Source organism: Bactrocera latifrons, unplaced genomic scaffold (assembly GCF_001853355.1).
Source record: "Bactrocera latifrons isolate USDA-ARS-PBARC rearing strain unplaced genomic scaffold, ASM185335v1 scaffold_140, whole genome shotgun sequence".
NCBI classification, from domain to species: domain Eukaryota; kingdom Metazoa; phylum Arthropoda; class Insecta; order Diptera; family Tephritidae; genus Bactrocera; species Bactrocera latifrons.
Genome location: NW_017534853.1, coordinates 461,420 through 484,037, shown reverse-complemented (window position 1 = coordinate 484,037; position 22,618 = coordinate 461,420). Strand labels below are relative to the sequence as shown.

The 22,618-nt window shown below is 37.7% G+C and overlaps 1 protein-coding gene across 4 annotated transcripts in view; it reads right to left on the bottom strand.

Moving 5' to 3' along the window:
• The window catches only part of LOC108965503 (polyhomeotic-proximal chromatin protein), a 388,316-nt gene that overhangs the window by 136,584 nt on the left and 229,114 nt on the right, over nucleotides 1-22,618 (bottom strand). For all 4 annotated transcript variants that reach the window (XM_018927971.1, XM_018927973.1, XM_018927972.1 and 1 more), the window contains exon 4: nucleotides 3,028-3,367. In XM_018927971.1, the coding sequence (XP_018783516.1) occupies nucleotides 3,028-3,367 (340 nt within the window). The remainder of the gene's footprint in view (nucleotides 1-3,027; nucleotides 3,368-22,618) is intronic.

Below are 22,618 nucleotides of genomic sequence, written 5' to 3'. Positions count from 1 at the left end.
ATTTCTCTTATTAATAGAATTTACTTAGTTCGAAATTCTAGAAACTATTCACACTCACAATATCAAAAATAGCATTTGTCATACTCAGCATAGTGCAACTTATGGAATATTGATTGACGTGCCAAGACGCACAACCAAAAATGGAACTCGAGTAACTTTTTTATGCAACGAAAGCTGCTATATGCGCCTTATTTGTTCCGCGTGCACATTTTGCAAACCAAGTCTTCGATCAAAAGTAGAGCTACCATGCCATTGCGTTATCAGCTGTGAATAGTTTCCTCCAAGACATTGTTTTTATATCCTTCCGCTTTTATTTTTTTACCTATCAGTCTTACTGTATATATGTATGTATATACATTCCATTTTCGCTTTTCCTGCTTGTTCGACTTTTTCTTAGCACTGTTGCTCAGACATTCCATATTGCAGAGAGTATAACGCCTTGCACAAGCAATGCATACTTTTAGGAGCAGTGACACATGTGTGGAAATGCACGGCCCAACATCATAATACGTGTCTTTTCACAGTAAACTGAACGACGTTTGGGAGTGGTATGAATGAGGCAGAGACTGCAACAAAATACAATATAAATTTCTTCAAGAGACGAAGCGACGAAAAATAAATACAAACTAAGATACAACAACAGCAAAAATATCAACAATGGCGTTTGAAGATGATAAATCATTGTTGCTTGAAGCGAACGAATGCGGCGGAAGAACGGCGAAGAAACGGTAAATAGTAGCGGTATAGCGCACACATACACACACACACACACACAGGAGTGTGGCAAGCCAAATGCGTTTTCGTGTGAAGCACAGACGAGTGCAAAGAACGAGCAAAGCCAACGGAAGCAAAATAAAAAGCAAACAACAGCGAAAAACTTGGCAGATGCACACAACTCAAGACCACAACAAAGTTGCAGTTGTAAGCAACTATACAAAAGTAGCAACAAAAATACGAAATAATAAAAATCACGCAATCTCCAGTCGGGCTGTCTTGTCTGCTTGCGTTTTCTACACGAATGGCTAGCATACTTTCCGGCGTATTCATCACGCAGTTCAAGTGTGTGAGCCTCAACACACACACATACAAGTCTCTGCAAGTGTGCGTGTTTGCTCTCTGCATGCCTTCGTGCTGATAAGGCATACTTGCGCCCTCCGCTTACTGCTTGGAGTGGAGCAACTGCCAGAATGTGTGCAATACAACAAGAAAATGAATGTGTTTATATAAAGTAGATATGTACGATGTATGGCAATAAAGATTTATGTTAGCGGGCAATAAGGAAGACGTACGACCACAACAAGTTCATGAAATTTATGCTTGCACGCATTTTAACGCTTTATTGAAGCGTAAAAAGTGAACTTAAAGCATGTTGCATACTTCTAGGCGCGCGCGCTGGTGATACTCTGTGACGAAAATAAGGAATCAATCAACTGTAATTAAATCGTTAGACCTAAAAGAATAATTTCGTTTTTATTAGAAATATTTTTATTTTACAACTCAACTAAAAAGTCGAAAAAAATGTAAGAAGGTGGAGCAGGGTAAAATGATTAGATATTCATGCAAGGTTTGACACCTTATGGACCTGTTGACCTGTGTACTCAGAGAGGAAGTTGTAGAACCTTTCCTTGCTCGCTTCGAATTTGCAGCTGTGGAAAGTACTGTTATAGCCCATTTTTAACGAATGTTCTCTAAACGGCTAGTGCTAAGTTATAGTATTTGTCAGTCTGTACTACACTCTGTAAACACTTTTTCTTTCTCTGGACCTATTTAATAAGTTCTTAGTTCCTGTCTTGACAATTTTGACATATCTCTTTTATTTTCATGCAGATTTTCATCTGTGCTCTGTTTCTGATCATTCCTAGCATACACGGTATTGTCTTTGCTTCAAATTCTTCTAGAGAGGCTCCTGACTTGGTCAATTCTGGATCATTCCTAGCATGCATGGAATTATTTCCGCTTCAGAATCATGTCGAGAGGCTCCTGACTTAGCCAACTCGTCTGCTTTTTCGTTACCGAAAATGTTACTGTACTCGCGAACTCAAATTATGTAAAAATTTAGTTGACTTACCAGTGAGCTTGAAGCCTACCTGCCTACCTGTTGACTAAGCTGCTCTTAATCTTTTTCGACGATAAAACTGGCAATGCCGCCTGGCTAACGGTGTCCATGGTAGGTTTAGATATCCTACCGTTGTTATTATTGGTTTTCAAAAAAGTCTTGAGGTATTTTCGCTAGTTGGCGCTGAGAGCGGGTAGTTCCAGTTTTAACGCTAACATGTATTTGATTGATTGTCGTTTCTTTTAAGTCGTTCGTGAGTTATAGCGTCGCAAACATGGAGCAAAATAAAGAGAAACTACGGCATATTTTATAGTACTACTACGATAAAGGCAAAAATGCATCTTAAGCCGCCAATAAAATTTGTGAAGTTTATGGACCCGATACAGTTTCCTTTTCCACCGCATAACGATGGTTTCAACGTTTTCGTTCTGGTGTAGAGGTGGTCGAAGATGCGCCACGCTCCGAAAGGCTGTCGTCGAAAATTGCGATAAAATCGCTGAATTGGTCGAAAGAGACCGGCATAGTAGCAGCCGTAGCATCGGTCAAGAGCTGGGCGTGAGTCATCAAAACAAATTTTATGGACAATTGAAAATTCAATAAAAATACTGAAAAAATACCGCAAGACTTTTTTGACAAACTAATATAAAGATACTTAGAACGTATGCCATGAAGAGAGTTATTGTAAAAACGCAATAATATTAATATAATAAGACCCGGGTTAGAGAATCGAACTACAAAATGTGGAGGTAGTCATGGCCTCGCAACATAGCCTATAAAATTTTAATAGACGTTTTAAGTTTTATAGTTTTCTTGCCCATTAAYTCCAAGTATTATTATTTATTTATATGTATATAAATATCAAATTGATTTCTAAGAGAAAACTATCCTCGTCATATAAATATACAGAATATACTCGTATGTCACTTATAAATTTCGAGGAAGAAAAATCACCGTAATAAACTAGTGCTTACCTTTTGTTTGCGCCGAGGACACATCCAACGGTTGTGCATGTAATTGCCGCGATTCGAGAAAACGTTGCTGATGCAAACATTCCAAGGATGATGACAACGACCCCAACGCTGACGAAGCAGACGTCGACAACGAGGACGATTGTGAGGACTGCGAGGCTGTTGATGGGAAGGAGAACGGCGAGAGGGACGCCGTCAACGCTGAGCTTGTAGCAACAGATGTTGGCGTCGAACGAAATGTATTCGTCGTTGAGGCGGGTGTGTTGGCGTTCGTGTTTGTGGCGGTAGTCGCGATGCAGCTGTTTTCGTCGTGCGTTGGCATTTTCAGTGGCATATTAGGAACCTGCAAAAATAGAAGAAGAATGCAAAGAAAATTAAATGAAAGTTATGCAAAGGGAAAATTAGTTATTATGTGTGAGTGGCAAGTGGATGTGGGCGCCTGGAGATATGCGAACTATGGAAATATATAATATGTACATACTTGATGAGCGGAGGTGGAAACATATATTGCAGACAAAAGGTAAATTAGCTTGCGCCAAAACGAAGAAAATATGATTTTGCGAAAACGTGAATAATAAAATAGAAATGAGTTGTGAGTGTGGCTGAAAGTGAAGCAGTGTGCAGGGACAATCAGTAAAGACATTGACGGGAACTGATTGAGGAGAGATTTTCAAACTACAAATGTATGTGTTTGCGTATATTGGCAGCAGCTTGATTGCCGGACTAATCACTTGCTTTTGACAGGAGCAAAGACGTCGACAAGTTAAACAAAAGATTTGCTAGACAATTGTGAGCTGGAAGAGGAGCGGAAGGGTAGTGCTTTTGATTAGTATGAAAGCTGTCCATATAATTAAGGCTTGTGAACAAGATACGGCGATATACGTTTACTTGTATTTAATGTGGGTCCATCTTATCAGTGACACAAAAAATATAGAAAGAGAGTGCATAATTGCTTTTCCTGGAACCCAAGTATCTTAAATTGAACAGCCTTAATCGTGATCTACAATCAGTTTACATTTTGTGTTTTGAAATAAGGGATGCAGAAGAAGTTCTAATTCCAGGAGGAGCTACCGATTAGCGTGGTATACATTATCTGGGACTTCATACCCAATTTTGATAATTCTAAGAGTATTAACACGGCTTCCTTTATATCTAGCCTTTGTTTTGGAATGTTGGACGGGTTGTACGGCGTTTCTTAAACTTGAAAGAAATGTGAGGGTATACTGGTCATACACAAATGCAACCCTGGACAGAGAATGTTTCAAGATATAAGAGCGACAAAAAAGAATGTTTCACGAAAAAATATATTATATATAAATGTAGCAGTAACACATATACTTTAAGACTATGATGCAGGCTTAAGATAGCATTGATTTGCGAGAAATTGGCAAGACTGCGAAAATGTGTCGATTTGAATCATAATATATGTTTAGAACCTATACCATTTATCTATTCGAGATTTCAATACAAGTTGTGTTAAGCCTTGTGATTACATCGTCATCAGTTAAGAGAAAGCTTTCCAGATTCCTTCTCAAAAGGTCTGAGGGATTTATGCTACTTAAATACTTGCTTATCCCTCAAAACCCTCTGAGCACATAATCACTAATTCTAAGATATAGCAGTGAAATTTAAAAAATTGAAACAGATCTTTATTTCGCATGATCACGAACGTCGAATAAACCATCATTTGCCACTAAGTTTATGCCAGCCAGCAGGAAACGTCGAAAATGCTATAAAATATATGGTATATACCAGGTGTTCCGGTATGAAATTAGCGTTTGTTTGTGAAAGTGAAATACTCATTTTGAATAAGAAAGCAAACAAAAACAAGTAAGGAAGCGCTAAGTTCGGGTGTCACCGAACATTTTATACTCTCGCATAAATACCGTATTTGTGTAAAGTTTTATTCAGAGAAGGTATCAGATGGAATTCAAAATAGCGTTATATTGGAAGAAAGCGTGGTTGTGAACCGATTTCACCCATATTTCGTACATATCATCAGGGTGTTAAGAAACTATTATGTACCTAATTTCATTGAAATCGGTGGAGTAGTTCCTGAGATATGGTTTTTGGTCCATAAGCGGGCGACGCCACGCCCATTTTCAATTTTTATAGAAAGCCTGGGTGCAGCTTCTTTCTGATATTTCTTCCGTAAAATTTAGTGTTTCTGGCGTTCATTGTTAGTCGCTTAACGCAGTTTTAGTGATTTTCAACATAACCTTTGTAAGGGAGGTGGGCGTGGTTATTATCCGATTTCTTCCATTTTTGAACTGCATATGGAAATGACTGAATGAAACAACTCTGTAGAGTTTGGTTGACATAGCTAGAGCAGTTTCTGGGATATGTACAAAAAACTTAGTATGGGGCGGAGCCACGCCCACTTTTCCAAAAAAATTACGTCCAAAAATGTCATTCCCTAATGCCATCCTTTGTGCCAAATTTCACTTTAATATCTTTATTTATGGCGTAGTCATTACACTTTATAGTTTTCGGTTTTCGCCATTTTGTGGGCGTGGCAGTGGGCCGGTTTCGCCCATCTTCGAACTTAACCTTCTTATGGAGCCAGGAAATACGTGTACCAAGATTCATCATGAYATCTCAATTTTTACTCAAGTTAYAGCTTGCACGGAYGGACGGACAGAYGGACRGACGGACAGACAGACATCCGGATTTCAACTCTACTCGTCACCCTRATCACTTTGGTATATATAACCCTATATCTGACTCTTTTAGTTTTAGGACTTACAAACAACCGTTATGTGAACAAAACTATAATACTCTCTTTAGCAACTTTGTTGCGAGAGTATGAAAATACTGAAAGTATTGACCATAGCTTTTTACACGTCCTTATTACCTTTCTGACAATTTGTGGATAACAAGCACATAGAAATATTCGTTTTTTTTGAAGCAAATCAGTCAAAGAATAATTTTTCGATTTCTGCTAAGGAATTGAAGTGCTGTTCAGCCAATGACGGACTCACCGATGAAAATAAATGGTACATGAATGGGGTCAAGTCTGGTGAATCCGCTAAGTGGAATAGCAGCTCCTAGCCAGTGCATTGCCGTGTAACAAAATTACTTTGCCGTGTCTTTTGACCCATTCTGGTCCTTTTTCGATCAATACATGGTTCAAATTGATCATTTATTATCTGTAGCGTTTAGTATTTACAGCTTCAACCGGTTTTAGAGGGTCATGATATTCTACACTCTTCTGAATCCACTTAACACAAATCATTGACTTATTACCGAATCGATCTGTTTCTGCAATCAATATTGATGGTTACCCCAGATGAACTTATGATTTTATTCGTTTAGAATTCTTAAAATAGTTCCATTTTTCAACGCCAGTGACAATTCGGTGCTAAATTGATTTTCCTTCATGTCCTAGAAGCAAAATTTCACAAGTGTTGCTTCGGTTTGCTGTTTTCCCTTCATTCAATTCATCTGGCACCCAATTTTGCCATAGCTTTTAAACGGCTTGAAATTGTTAGTTGTGTAACAATTAACATAGCTGCCATTTGCCTTTGACTCAAAGCATCATATTCATCCAAGATTACATGCAGTTTTTCGTCTTCAAACTGTTTTGCTGGTCTTCCACGTTCTTCATTTCTCACAATCTCAAAATCGTTATCTCTGAACCGTTGAACCATCTTTTGCTCTTTTGCATGTTGCTTCTGATAGAGCATGATCCCCATATGTCTAGAAAAAGCTTTCGATGCGACTCTGCAGCACTTTTCTTCAAGTGGTAACGAAAAAGTAATGCTTTCGTCAAATCATCATTTTTCGGTACAAAATTTGTAATTTAAAAAAAAAAAAAAAAAAAAAAAATTTGATGAAACACAACAAAATTAAGCTCCGCTTACAACAAATGTTCCCTAACAACACATTTGTATCTTCGCTCTCATTTCATGCTGGGTTGCTTTAGCTATGTCCATCTGTATAACGCGAGCTAGTCCCTAACTTTGTAATATATCAACCTAAAATTTCACATACGCTCTTTTCTCTCGATAAAGTAAGTCATCCATTGAAACCCACCGACCAAACTGGTCAATCAAAATCAAGTTCTTCAAGGGGAAACAACCGAAATTAATGTTTTTTCTTGTTCTAAGCGGTGGATGGAGCCATGTGTACAAGTTCACGCAAATGAGGAAAATTCTCTGAGCGCCATTAACTTGGGAGTGGTCAGAAACGATTTTTTACATATGGCTCAAGCGGTTCACCACTTTCGGTCTTAAACCAAGTATCGTCTGGGTAGCCATAATACATCCGCATGAAGACGAGCTAAAAAGAGAAGGCGTATCATACCTCCCCTGGGTTGTGCGCTGGGTTTTTGATCCGTCACGTAAAAAACGCTCCCAAAGTAAAGGAAATGACAGCCTTGAATGATAACCGAGTAAGCGTAGAAAACGAATGGAAATTAACAGAGAAATATGAATTTCCAATGGTTTTGGTATATTCACAAGGACTACATAAGATTTGCTTTCTTTTGGTCACTGAAAGTCTCAGGCAAACAATTCTATTAAGTTGAGCTCAATATAAATGATACCTCATTAAACTGATTATATCATTTGTTTCTTGGATTCACCATTTTCCATAGTCAAGTAATATATAAATAAGTGGATGAGAGTCTAGAAATTTTTTCTTAACATTTTTCTTTAATTAAGCAAAATGACTTCTTCATTTGAAGTGTGCTTTCTTTGTTTGCTCTTTACCTTATTAATTTTTAATAGACTTTACACTTCAACTTCGTATGCTCTAATTACTTTATATTTTTTCTTGTTGCTTTTCGCGTTCATAGAAATCAATGTGATTTTTCAAAGATTCTCTGCGCGCTCTTCAATGCTAATGAGCTTTTCCTCTGCGTTTATTCAACTTTGGCACAGAGCAAAGACAAAGCCACCTCTCACTCACACACTCAGTAAGTGAAAAGCAGTTATAAAACTTCAGATATATATGCATGTGTAAGTATATATGCGTAGGTACATATATATATACAAAATTCCATTGCAGATTTCCATAAATCACCGTTCAACGCAAAAGGCACCAAATTGAAATCGCAGAAAAAGATGAAAAAATAAATAAATGATTTCAGTGCGCGTACAAATTCGGTTTGGAAAGAAATGCGAAAGCAAATTGCAGTTACGCGCTGAATTCGATTTGGCTTCATTCGTTTGCCTCCTCTTCCGACAGTTGGCCTGTCGGTGTGCCTTGAAGTGAGCACAAGTCAGCTTGCTTGCAGTTAAATTACATTTCCACTCCCACAGCAAACACCTATTTTTCCGTTTTTATAAACTTTTGCCGAAGCTGGTGCCACCCGCGAGGATTACAATGAAGCAACAACAATGCTTTAGTAGTTTCTGTGGATGCCAGTGGGGGTTTCGGGAGTGCACGAATCAAGCAAGCTGAAATTATTTACTAACGGTCGCACTGGTGGAACGGGAGAGCGCGAATGAAACTAAAAAAAAAAAAAAAATGCAAAGAAAAAACTATAATAAAACAGAGAAAGCATTCGCGAAAGTGTGCTTGCGCGTTTTGTCGCTGGCGGTTACTTCGCGATTACAGGCAGAATATGAACACCAAGAGCTGTGGTTAGTTTATAAAAGAAGAAAACTTCTAAAAACAACAAAACTACAGCAAACATAATTCAACCATGATGAGCTCAGCGAACTCGAGTGCATTTGTTCCCCAACACGTTTTCGCCGAAAATACACTTTAAGCGATTTGCCAGCCGGCACCTTCATCACTGCCCTCAAGAAAAAATCCACTGACCGAACTAGAAAACCGATTTCAATTCTTCCTGCCCCCTAATTCGTAAGTGGTTGGGTGCAAATGGCAAATGACTGCAGTTGCAAGTTTCTCCAAACACCAATTGCAGCTTTATGTAAAGCGAAAAGTAACTCAGTTTTGTGGGTGGTGGAAGAAGGGAGAACGAATGAAGAGAGGGTGCCATGCTTTCGCTGTCACATTGGTGAACTTTGATTGTCAAAGGAAATGCAGCGCACTGAGTGAAAAATAATGGCAACCGCGCAAAGCAAAGCAATCAGCATGCTAAAGTGGGTGTGATGAAGCGCAGCAGAGCGGAAGTAGGGAAAAATGAGCTCTGAAGAATGTAATAGTGGCTCGGCAGCTGTCGCGCACATATTACGATGCCATGCGCAGACCTTTCGGGGTCACCGTGAAATTCAACAACTTTCGCAAAGGTAAAGCAAAAACGAAAACAACAAAAACTAGCGAAAAGGTTATACAACTTTTCGTAGAAGCAATGACATTATGGCGGTTAAAAGAAAATAATAAAAACAAAAAACATTAATCAATCACCATATTTTACTGTTCGTTTCTTGTGATAATGATGGGATAGCAATTGCAGCCGATAGTAGGGCTTTTGTTTCATCAATTTACTTCCGAATAACGTCGAAATGAAATGATGCTGAAACCCCTTTACAGTAGCCACTTCCAATTCTACCGATGGATCGACTCAGTATGAGTCTATTAAAGTCATAAAATGAAACTTGATGTATACTTGAGATTACTTCATGTTGGATAAAAAGTGGATCTACAATGAGGGGCATTGTGAACTGAAAGACAATTGCTCCGATCACGATCATATAATATTTATGTATATTGTGTACATAGGTCTTCATACTATAACCAGTTTCTTGACCTGTACAATAGGCGAATTTCGGAAGACCAAAAAGTGACCACAATTTTGTATAAAGTAAACGTTTTTGTTAAGCCGTCACAAGACGCAGGCCACGCATGGACGTCATTACATATTCAACACATAACTATCGATCCAAATTCAGCTTTCTACTTTCATTTTCGCCAAACAATTGGATTCAATATATGCCATCAATCATCGCAACTTAAATTTCGAGTAAGCAAATTAAAAAACATTTCCCGGCTTGAGTTGGGGGAAAAAAATTAATAACAAACCAATTAAAAAAAACTCAATGTACCTCTAGATATTAGCATTTCAGGAATGTGGCCTTGTTGATCAATATACTAACTTAGATGTAAAGGCAAAATTAAAAAAAAAAAATAATAATAATTTCGTTTTAATTTTTTCACATTTGAATAAAAGTTTAAAGTATAAATAAGAGTGGAAATTAATAACAAATCGTTCAACATATTATATAACGAAAATTTACATATGGTCAATATAATTGGCCTACTGAGCATACTATTCGCAACACCATCTCCCATCTTGAGACCCAGCATTCAGTATTGGTTAATATTCGACCATGTCGACCAAATACAGCACGCAGTGAAGAAAATATGGCAGCCGTAGCTGAGAGTGTACACGAAGATCGTAGATCGATTCGGCGCCGTTCGCAGCAACTTGGACTGACGTATGGAATAACTTGGCTCATTTCACCTCGAGATCGTGAATTGAAAACGTATAAAATACAGCTTGTGCAAGAACTGAAGCCGCGTCATCGCTTCGCTCTATGGGGTCTTGAAAAGTTCCAAAAATACCCGACTTTTTCGATTCAAATTTTGCTCATCGATGCGGCTCATTTCTGGCTCAATTGATATGTAAACAAGCAAAATTGCCACATTTGAGACGAAGGGCAACCTGAAGAAATTCAAGAGCTGCCATTTCACCAAAAAAACAAAAAAGAAACTACGGTTGGGTGTGTTTGTGGGCCGGCGCAGTCTTCAATCTAATGTCTTCAAAAATTAAGCCGGTAGGAACGTAACCGTCAAAAGCGACCGTTATTGCGCCATGTTAGCCGACTATTTAATGTCTGAAATAGGCGCTCATGATCTCGGCGAGATTTGGTTTCAACAAGACGGCGACACTTCCCCTACATTGCATCAATCAATAGATTTACTGAGATAATACTTCTGTGAGAAGATAATTTCACGCTTTAAGCCGGTCGATTGGCCATCAGGATTGTGTGATATCGCACGACTAGACTGTGACGATATATAAAGTTTAAAGTTTTTGCGGACAGTTCCGCTTCGTTTCAGGCCTTGGAGCAAAACGTCGCGAAAACTCAACGAATGGACCCTTTGCAATATAACCGCGGGCACCATTTGAAAGGGATAATCTTCAAAAAATAAATGCCAAAGAATGTTCTCTCGAATGATAATAAACATTCCCCAATAAATTTGCAGGTTCTGTGCTTTTTCTTTAAAAAATATTTTTATGCATCTTTTTAACAGCTCCTACGATTTAAAACTTAGATTAAGACATACAGTACATAAAAGTATTTATTTACAAACGTTTAATGTTTCACTTTGTAAGTAAAGACATAAAACGCGCCTAATTGAAATGCATAGAAAGTTTCGCCTTTAATTGACAGCTGCGAGCGCACTTCGGTGGACGGCGCGCGGTCTGCGATTTAAGTGGCACGTAGAGGCCAAAGTGTTTATTGGTGTTTAAATAATAAATATATATGCTTATATCTACAAACATGCATACATATGTATATATTTTATCACAACTATATACTACAAGTACATTCGTGCGATTATATATACACAATAGTAAAATTTATGCATAGAACTTCAAATTTGTTGCGCATATTAATTGCGCATTATTCTAAAAATATAAGAAATAAATGAGTTTTTATTGCAGGCAATTTGCAGTCATAATCGTCGGCGCCAATAAGTTGTAATTCATTTATTCCAGCTATTAAACGCAATTGCAAGCTTAACGCAGTAAGGCTTGGGCGGCGGTGTGACGGGGCGTATGCGGTGCCTGTTTGCCGCTTAGAATTGCAAGTACAATGCCACCACTACTACAATACTACATACAACAACATCGGTTTGCAAAAAGGCAACAAGTGCAGCATGAATAATGGAAATCCGTCATTAATGCTTTATCGCTTTGTCATGCCTGCGCTATAAGCTGATTTATATGACACGCATACATACACAGGCACATATGCAAACTCGCTGCCAGATGAGTGTATATGTGTATGTGTGTGAATGCACGTCTGGACCTGTCAATATTTGTCTCTCCACATTTTTAATGTTTCGCTCGCTTTCGACGTCTCTCAAGTGACACTAGCAATGGCACATTGCCTTGGCTGGCGGTGTGCAGCAGCGGGCAGCAGGCGTGGTCACGCGGTGGCTGCGGTGCCACTGGCATTATAATTAGCTCTTTAGTGATTTAATTAATAATCGCTCGCGCGCAGACAATTCGCGACTCAATTAATTGTCCGTTCTCCTGCTGCTTTTGCGCTTCTCTTCGCTCGCTGACAGTTTATTGGTATTTTCATAATGGCGCGGCGATTAAACGAATGCGGTAATTTGCTTCAAGCATTTTTATTGACAATTAGTAACGGGTTCGGGCTGCCATAAATTATTTAGTTTTCATTCCGTCCGCTGAACAAGTCTCTCTTAACTTGAGAAATTTATGGAAAATGAGGTGGGTGAAATGCAATAAATTGCTGCATTAATTAGCTGATATTTTTACAGTTAGCTGTGGGTTGTACGCAGCTTGAATACTGTAAAACGTAGTTTACGAAATATCTATGTAAAAGTAATATACTTTCTATAGTTAAAATAGGGTTTTATTTATTGCTAGTTTACTAGAAGAATGACGCAAGCCAAAGATTAAGAAGTTGAAAATATCTGGCCAAAATAAAAATAAATGAAATTATCCGCCAACTAATTAAAATTTAGATGTTCTGAGTTAAGTCATTTTACCAAAATTATTCATAATATTATTAAAATAATCAAAATATATAATTTATTTTTCACAAAAAGCCAACAATTGAAGCTTTTAAGTGAGTTTATGAGTAATCAGTGTTGCCACCTTTATCCGATCTCACAATTTTATGACCGCTTCTTTGAAAATAATTAATTATTTAAAAATTTTACAAAAAATGTGAATATAAAGTTTAAAAATATTTCATAAATATAAGTATTAGATGCAAAGGTTGCCACCTTTAGATATTTTTTTTAAACAAAATATTTGCAAATTATTTATAAAATCTACGTTATGTATTAAAATTTGTTGCAAAAAACGACTATAGGGTTGCCACCTGATTCAAAATATTAAAAATAGCACCATCTTTCAGTAAGAACTTCATTATTTGGGAGCTACTTAAAAACTAATAATTTTCTAGCTAGTTATTACCAAGTTTTATTTTCATAAATAAATAAAAATAAGACATTATTTTCCAAAAAATTAAAATTCTAAAACTTATTTTTTGACTTTTAATTTTAAATAATTATAAATATCAAGAAGAAAAGTTTTTTTGAAATATATTTTTTATTTTAGCCAAAAGTTGCTTTCATCTGGTTAAAACTTAGAAACTGGCGAATCGAACAGATAACTGACATGGAAGGATAGTATGAAATTTGAGGAAATCACTAGAACTAATGAACGTAATGTGTTCTCTCACCAGATTTAATTGTCCGATAGCCCATCTCCTCTTCTGGCGATTGCGGGGCCTTACATGAATATGTGTTTTGGTGTCTCTGCTTTTAGGTCACAAAGCGACCCAGATTCCAAAAGCGATTACATGTGAAAAGCAGCCTCAATGCCAGCGGAGGCATGCACCTGAGAAGTCCTACCCCACCTGCCATATTCCGCAGATATTGTACCGTCCCTTATTATTTGAATTTTTTTACAACTCAGCAAGCACCCGACAACCCCACTGGCTGGCAAAGCACCCAATGCTCATATTTCTAGAAATTTAAATTCCTCGCATTTCCTGCCTTAATTAAAATCTCAAATAGTCAAACAAATACGCTGAGATATTATTCAGCGCACACACGGCATATAAAATATTTAACAACACGAATTAGTACTAAAAAGTGCCATGAAAAGTAAATCAAAACAAAGCTAACACCGATTTTATCTATGCAAAATGGCGGGCGAGGCGTGGCGAGGCGAGTGGAGTCGAGTGGCGTGCAAAGTGTAGCAATTTAAGCAAATTAAACATTTATGTGCTGCCAACCAAACGTTGAAACCAAGACGGCAACGCAGTCACGCAGGCCAACTGCAACAACAACAACAACAAGAGCAACAATAGTAGCAGTTAGTCAAGCCAAAGTAAGCGCTGTTTAAAGAGTCAGTTATTTAGACAACCAATAAGTCAGACGGGCTGTCAGCTAGATTGTAAGTCAGCGGCGCAACAAGGCGTAGGCGCTGCTGAGTATTACATACAAGCACACAGCAACAAACGAACACATGCATACACTTACAAATACACACATCCAAGTTTACGCTAGGGGTATGCAAATAAGCGAAGGGGCGCCGCAGATTCGCCATTGTATTATCGCGCACTGGCGTAAATAAATTCAAATCCTTAAGTACTTATCGCAAAATCGCACAACAACAACAGCAAAACAACAGACGTATAGTGGGCGCTTTACTATTCTTTGAATTCCAAGCGAGCCACGCGATAATTTGGCTTTTATGCTGATGGTGGGAGATATGGTTGTTGGTTTTTGGTTACGCCGAAGATGGTTGAAAGCGACGATGCCGCTAAACAACTTTAATTAAATTCATTAGCGTTTAAACACTTTACAACACTGGCATCTAAAGCAATAAATCTCTCTGGCCTGCGTTGGGCGACACATAAAACCAGCAAGAAAATTGTTAAGAAAGATGGTGGGGAGGGATGAGGAGGGATGGTACAGTGGTTTGTTGTAATGCTGGAGATAGAGTTTCATCAAAGGAGTGAAAATAATTTGCGAAGAATGGGAAATCATTTAAGATAAAATTGATGGCCTATTGAAAGTTATTCGATAAGACTATTGTTTAAAATGATAAGATGGTTAATTTAAGTCGAGATGATAATATTAACAAGTAAGGACAAAGCTAAATTGGGGTGCAACCAAACATTTTATACTCTTGAAACTTTGGCGATTTGTGGGCGTTGCAATGCTCCGAACACGCCCATCTACAAACACGATTTTTCTTTTTGTGCCAAGGAACCTACATACATACCAAGTTTCATCAAGGTATCTCAATTTGTTTTCAAGTTACAGCTTGCACGGACGAACGGACGGACGCACAGACAAACCGGATTTCAAATTGTCTCGTCATCCTGATCATTTATGTATATAACCTTATAACTATCTTGATTAAACTTCGTGAAAAAGTCCAGTTAAATGGCCATTAAGACCGTGCAATGTAACGCCTGTAAATTATTTTCTCTGAGAGTATTTTGAATCAAACTTCTACGCCAATCAATTAGCAACGCTCGAGAAGCTAGGACATCATATAGCGCAGTATAGCCGAAATTTTAGCCGAAATACTGCACCGGAATATCGAAATTTGGCGTAAACGGAGCCTTGGTGGTCATTTGACCTACATTTTTTTTTTTTTTAAATAATCAGATGACATAAAATTAAAGAAAAAATAATCGGAAACCATTTCGACGAAATTCGAGTGTTTTATTTCATTTTCACATCACGTCGCTGTTGTTGTAGCGGCAGAATTCTGTCGAGTTGACAGTCCTTGACCGGAAAAAATATCCGCGTCCATTTCGGTTACTTAGACCCGACTGTCGTGGTGATAGCGCTCTTGTTTGTAGACCCCATAGTTTGGCGGGTTGGCAATGAAAATAGTTATTATTAACTTACACACCAGTTTTAACCATATGATACATAGCGACTTAATATTCAAAAATCAAAATGAGAATCCGCAAGTCTGAGAGAGGTACAATTTTTCGGAATGACTTCAAAAGGTGAATAGCTTCAACTGGGAACGCTAGATGTATAGCAAATATTGCTTGAACTTCTCAAACGATTTAGAAAATGCATTGCTGACTTTCTCTTATAAACTCAGTAAGAAAGATCAATTTTATTTCTCAATTGCTTTTTGTAGATTACTTCATAAAAAGAAGCACATAACACAATTTACAGTCACAGATCTCATTTGCATCATTGGAAGATCGGAAGGATCAGTGAAAACCATTTTGATTGGGCGTAAGAAAAGTGAAAGCACGCTTGGTTATGCAATTACTCCATTATTTCGAAAAGCAGCGTCTATAAAAAAAATGCTTTTCGACTATCAGGAATTATTATTGGACCTGAGTCTCGGATCCACGTTTACGACCCGGAAGCAAAGGTGAGCTGAAGCCGAAAAAACCGCGTTAAAGCAGGATTCAAGGTTACGTTGACAGTTTCTTTGATTATCCAGGTATGGTGTACTCCGGATTCCTTCCGAACGGCCAAACTATCAACAAAGATAAGGTATTTGGATATTATCTTCATTTGCACGAAGATATTGGTAAAAATTGGAATTATGGATCGACAACTCTTGGGTTTTGCACCACGAAAAAACACCGTCGCAAACTGCATTGAAGCTTCATGAGTGTTTCTCCAAACTTAATCAATATCGCACCGCAACCACAGTATTCATCTGATTTAGCTCCTTGTGACTTCTGGCTATTCAACAAACTCAAACGACCGCTCCGGAGAAACGGTTTATAGTCAATTGAAGGCATTAATAGGCTGTCATATCTGTAGCTTTAATTTTGGTAAAAATATTACCGAAAATTGTTGTCTTTCTTTAAATTTTCATGGCTTTTTCATTAATAGTTTGTAACTACAAGGAACATCTTCAATTCTTCGGACAGTTGCGCAACTGAATTCCATTAACATATGTATTTCAAAAATAAATTTAAGTAGTATGCACAACATTAGCCACCACTGTATGCAGCCGCCCTTAGTGGTGATAAATTCCAAATCTTTGAAGAAGAACAGTTATGGTCCTCGTAAGGCTGAGTGATTGGCGAGTGGGGCAGGTGATGGTTTGAACTGCGAAAGTTTATTGCAGCAAGGAGGGGCAAGTATGCAATCAGTTAGTGAACAGTTATTACGCTGCAATGAAAATCTCGTGTATCCCCTTTATATCATTACATCAACACTCTCGAGCGGAGAAAACTACTAAATCATGCGAATAAATGCAAAACGGTAGTCGGAGGCGTGTCAGCGATACTGATAGCGTCAGTGGAGCTGTAAAACTGAACAACTTAACGTTCGTTGTTGTTGTTGTGGCTACTGCTGTTGCAGTGGAAGCTGCCAACTTAGGTATTAAAAGGAAATCTCGCAAACTTTCGCTGCTGTGAAATTGGACGAAAAATGCAAATGACCAAGAAAGTGATAGACAACAACAACAACAAAAATAACAACAGCAAATTATATACATATATACATATACATACATACAAATTTACATCTGTACACAGCAACTAATTTAGCACCAGCAGGGAAAGTGTAAGTGCTCTGCGACTTGATGAAGAATGGCCACTCAACTTGCAACGTGCCACATTACAAACATGCAAATATTCATTCTTGTCTATTGTTTAAACATTTCATTGTCTAGCTGGCGAGCTGGCGCTTTATTTGTACGTTTGCGTATGCACATGTGTGTGTGTGGTGGATGTGGCGCACGTTGCAGCAACTGCTGTCGGACGTTCGCGCTACGTGCAACAGCCAATTGCACGTACTAAACACCGTTGTGGGTGCTGCATATGAACGTGCGCCCATGTGTATGTGTGTGCGTGTTTGTAGTGACTATAATTTATTTGCTGTAAAAGCGTTGAGCGTCAAGTAATAAAGTACAAAAGTGTCTGCAACAACAACATGAACAACAAAATGTATAATACATTTACCAAATGTGACGTAGCAAACGAGCGGAAAAACAGACTTAAGCGCCAGGAAGCAGTGCAAATAAGAAGAAACGCAAATGTGCATAAATTGTTTAACAAAAACAACAAAAAAAAAATACACTTCGTTAAACACAACAAAGGCGCATGAGCCATGCCGGAATAGAAAAAAAAAACAATGTTTTCTGCGAGCAGCAATGGACAACGTGCCGAGTTACAACTCATTTGCATATTTCGCCAAACTCACTTCGTTAATTTGTAATTTGATTTTTGACGTTTTTCAACATTTTTTGTTTGAGAAATTATAAAAATTTTGATTGGAGAATAAAAGATCGCTTGAACTTAGGATTGACTATTGACCAACTTGCTTTGGTTTTATGTCACTGACTGGTCGAGGCTTGAGGAATTTGTTATGAAAACTTGCAACAGTAATATAATGATGTTAATGAGAGATGAGAAAAATTCCTTTTCTGAAAGATGCTCTCGCATATCATGAACAATTATTGAGTTTTCACAGAGGTGTATTTCCGAGAGACTACACAATTTTTGAACAAAATTTATTAAAAAACAAAGTTAAGCAAAAGGTATTCTTAAAACCTTTACTTATACAGGTTGTTCGATATACATATATAAATTAGTAAAAAAGTCGGGTTAGGTATACTATTGATAAATCCAAATGGGCTGACATAATTTTGGCCTGATATGGATGATTTCTGATTCATTATGTTAGTGTGCACTAGGGTGGAGCAATTCTATTAATTTTTGATTTCTGTTTTGGTATACCTGTAGAAAGTTGCTGTTTCAGGTAAATATTAAACACAAAAAAAAAATCAGTAATCTCATGCTATGTTTTGAGGTGCCCCCATCGACTCGAAGTTTTTAAAATTTGTGTCAAATACTCATAAATTCGCAAACATTTTATAAACGTTATTTGGTGTTCTAAGCGATGCTATGCTAGAGTAAAATAAAAATAATTGATCTTAAACATATATATCACTAACCATCTTATAATAACATAGCTAAGTTCCGCACTTCAATTTCACATTCTAAATCCCACATTCCATATGTTATTCTAATTTTCCCAGGCACTCACTTTCCACAATCCCAGGTCAACAATATCCAAATAACGGTATTATAGCAACTGAATGCGATCTGTCAATTCTGTGCAGTCTTAAGTTTGCAGTCAAATAAAGTGGTTTGATTTAAAAAAATAAAAAAAAACCTAAGTTGATAACTATATTCTTTAGTCGTGCGCTTATAGCAGTTCACTTGTTCGTCGTTCATTTATTTGTTACATAAAATTTCACAGCTGTAATCGGAGTATTTACTGTAAGTAGTATTTTTTAGTGTATATTTGATGCTTGTAGCTCAGCTTTTATCTGTAATTAGTACTTATTACTTGTCTTGATTGTAGAAATATGTCTCAAGTTAAAACACGACAAACGACGAGGTGTCCTGTTTTTGGTTTGCCGGAGAAGTTACCTGTTTCTCACTTACCTACGTATAATGATCAGATGAAATGTTATCTGTTCATAAAACATGAATTGAAGCGCGATAAAACAACAAAGGAGCCAACAGTTCTTGAAATATCTGAAAGATTAGCGGGTGAAGTTCTAAAAATATGGCAAAAATCTTCACTGCCAACTGTAAGTGTAAAAAGAATTTTACAATTGATTCGTTCCTACCACGGCAAATACAGAAGCTTAATGAAACCGTCAAGGTCAAGGCCGTCAAACTAACATAAAATACCAGAAAAAGATTAAAATATTTGTATCAGAGTCCCATAGATTATTTGATACCTGCAGCTGCAAGTGCAAAGATATCAGGAATTGTTGCTGTTTAAAAGGGTGTCGTGTTGCCAAGGAGGAAGTAAGTTTCTTACTCGACCAAAGATCAAACAGAAGAATGATGATAGGCGGTGTCGATATAGCTTCAACTGTGAGGAATAAGAAAAAAYAAGATAGAAAAGAAAAAAGTTTATTGCGTAACACAGAGGCACACTATTTAGCCAAACCGTGTTGTTCTCGTTCTTTGGCTGATGATTTTTCCGATGAAAGCATCAGCTCATGTGTTAGTTCTTTCGTACAAACTAGTCCTAATCAAAAAGACCCACAACATGGCAAGGGAAAGTTAACACCACCTCTGAGAAAAAATAGATTAAATTTACCGTCATTAGCCCTTGCATGTGATCGTACTGGAGTCTCGGACAGAGCCGCTGCAATTTTAGCTTCTTCTCTCTTAAAATACGTTGGTATTATTTCGTCGAACGATTCAAGTTATGTCATTGATCGTTCAAAGTTGCGCCGTGAAAGAACTAAGGTCAGATCAACTTTACAAGAAGCGGACTGCAATAGAATCCTTCGTGGTCTGTATTTTGATRGAAGGAARGATAAGACTTTGGCTCGGATTGATAAAGAAGGAAAWTTTTACAGAAAACGACAAATGGAAGATCATTACGTGATTTTATCGGAACCAGGAAGCAACTATGTTGGTCATGTCACCTGTGAGTCGGGAACTGCTAAAAATATCAAAGACTCAATATTATTATATTTGAAATCTAAGTCGGTAAATGTGAGTGAATTAGCTGTTGTTGGGTGCGATGGAACTGTAGTGAATACAGGTTTCAAAGGTGGTGTTATTCGTCTGATGGAGGAAGAATTCAACAGGCCRTTACAGTGGTTTATCTGTCAATTGCATTCAAATGAGTTACCGCTACGTCATCTTTTATTACATTTAGACGGAAAAACTATAGGACCTAAATGTTTTTCAGGCGCTATCGGATCTCAATTACAAACTTGTCAAACAATGCCGATAGTCGAATTTACCGTTATACCTACAATATTACCTGAAATAGCTAGGGAAGAGCTTCGTACCGACCAAAAATATTTATACGACATAATGACCGCTATCAGCACTGGTATATTTTCTTCTGATTTAGCTAATATGGAAGCTGGAGCCCTTAACCATTCTAGATGGCTAACAACAGCTAATCGAATTCTAAGATTGTATGCCACTAAAACTAACCCAGAAGAAAAGCTGGTTGTATTAGCCACGTACGTTATGAAAGTTTATGGGCCGATGTGGTTTACAATAAAATGTAATTCTTCATGCATTAACGGAGCCAAAAACATATGGAAAACCATGAAMMTAAGTCGTTATTTGAATTCCGATTTGAAAGCAATCGTTGACAAAGTGATCCAACGAAATGGATACTTTGGTCACCCAGAAAATCTTCTCATTGCCATGCTTGGTGATGGCAGAGAGATTATAAGAGATCTTGCGTATCGAAGAATTGTAAAAGCAAGATCAGAGAAAGCTCAAAGACTTCGAATGTTTAAAGTGCCTATATTCAACTTCGATGCCAAAGATTACACAGAGATTATTACCTGGGAAGACTGTGATATAACTGAGCCACCTCTGACTTTAAATATGTCTGATGAAACTTTGAAAGACATTGTTAGAAATGGGTCTCTACATGTCAGAATATTACAGATTTTCTATGCCACACCCAAGCTGTGGAGCGTTTGTGGGGAAAATAAACGAGATGGTTTCATTAGGGCAAGACTGCTATCACGTCAACGAATGCCTCATTTCAATACAAAAAAAGAGTTTGATGTTTAAATAGTATTTTAAGTAATGTAATAATTTTTCGTAATAAATGCTTAGAATGCCATYTTTTTGTTTTATTTAAATGTTTGACTGTACTGGGGCACCTCAAGACATTAAGCCAGCTGTTTGATATTTTGCATGTTTGTTTTATATATCAAAAGGCAACTTTTCATAGCTATGCCGTTAAAAAACACAAAAAAAAATTTACCTCCATACATTATCGCTCCACCTTAGTGTGCACCCTTGAAATGAGAATACAAGGAGAGTTCCAAAGTAAACAGAACTTTTTGAATCTAACGCATCAGTCGACATATAGATGGCGCCACAAGGGGGCGTATCTGCTATATTTTTTGATTGTCCAGGGAGAAATTCTTGACATTTCATTAATTGGAAGTGAAGTTATTGCATTAAGTGCTAGTATTGTTTGTGTTATCGGTGCGAAAATGAGCTTCGAACAAAGAGCCAAAATTAAATTTTGTTTTAAATTTGGTAAAACTTTTATCGAAACCTTTCAAATGATGAAACAAGTTTATGGCGATGATTGCCTATTCCGTAGCAGAGTGCGCGAGTGGTTTCAACGTTTTCAAAGTGGTCGTACTCAACATGTGGGCCATACAAAATCCGTGATTACCGGAAATTCCATCAAAACTGTGCGTGAATTCATCAAAAATTAGCCGAAGTTATCACTGAAATTCCCGGAAATGGAATTGAACATCTTTAAAACGTCGATTTATCGCATTTTGACCGAACATTTGGGCTTACGAAAGGTATGTGCACGGTTTGCTCCGCACAAAATGACTCGACGACCAAAAATTGCTGAGAATCCAACATTCGAAGGACGATTATTTGACGAAAAATCACATTTTAACCATTAATCACTTCCCGTATTCACCTGATATGGCACCGAGCGACTTCTTCCTTTTCGGAAAAATGCAGGAAAACGTTATGCCAACGTAGAGGCCATTCAAAAGGCTTGCCAATGAGCTAAAACACTCCTTCGGCATGCTTTTGGACCGTGGCAAAAGCTGTATGGCCGAAGGTACGAATATTTGTGTGTGAGAAAGCTCTGCGTAAAGTGGATGCCGCGGCAGCTCACTTTTGATCAAAAACAACGACGGGTTGATGATTGGAAGAGGTTTTTGGAGCTGTTCAAGCCCGAGTTTTTGCGCCAATATGAGACACTGGATGAAACATGGCTCCATCATTTCACTCCCAAGTACAATCAATAGTTATCGGAGAGGACTGCACACGTTGGGCCCTCTCCAAAGCGTGGAAAAACGCAACAGTTCGCTGGCAAGGTTTTGATATATGTATTTTTATTGACTACTTTGAAAGAGGAATGACCATAAACAGTGACACAAGTCAGTCAAAACATTGGCAAAATCCACAAATGGGTCTTCAAA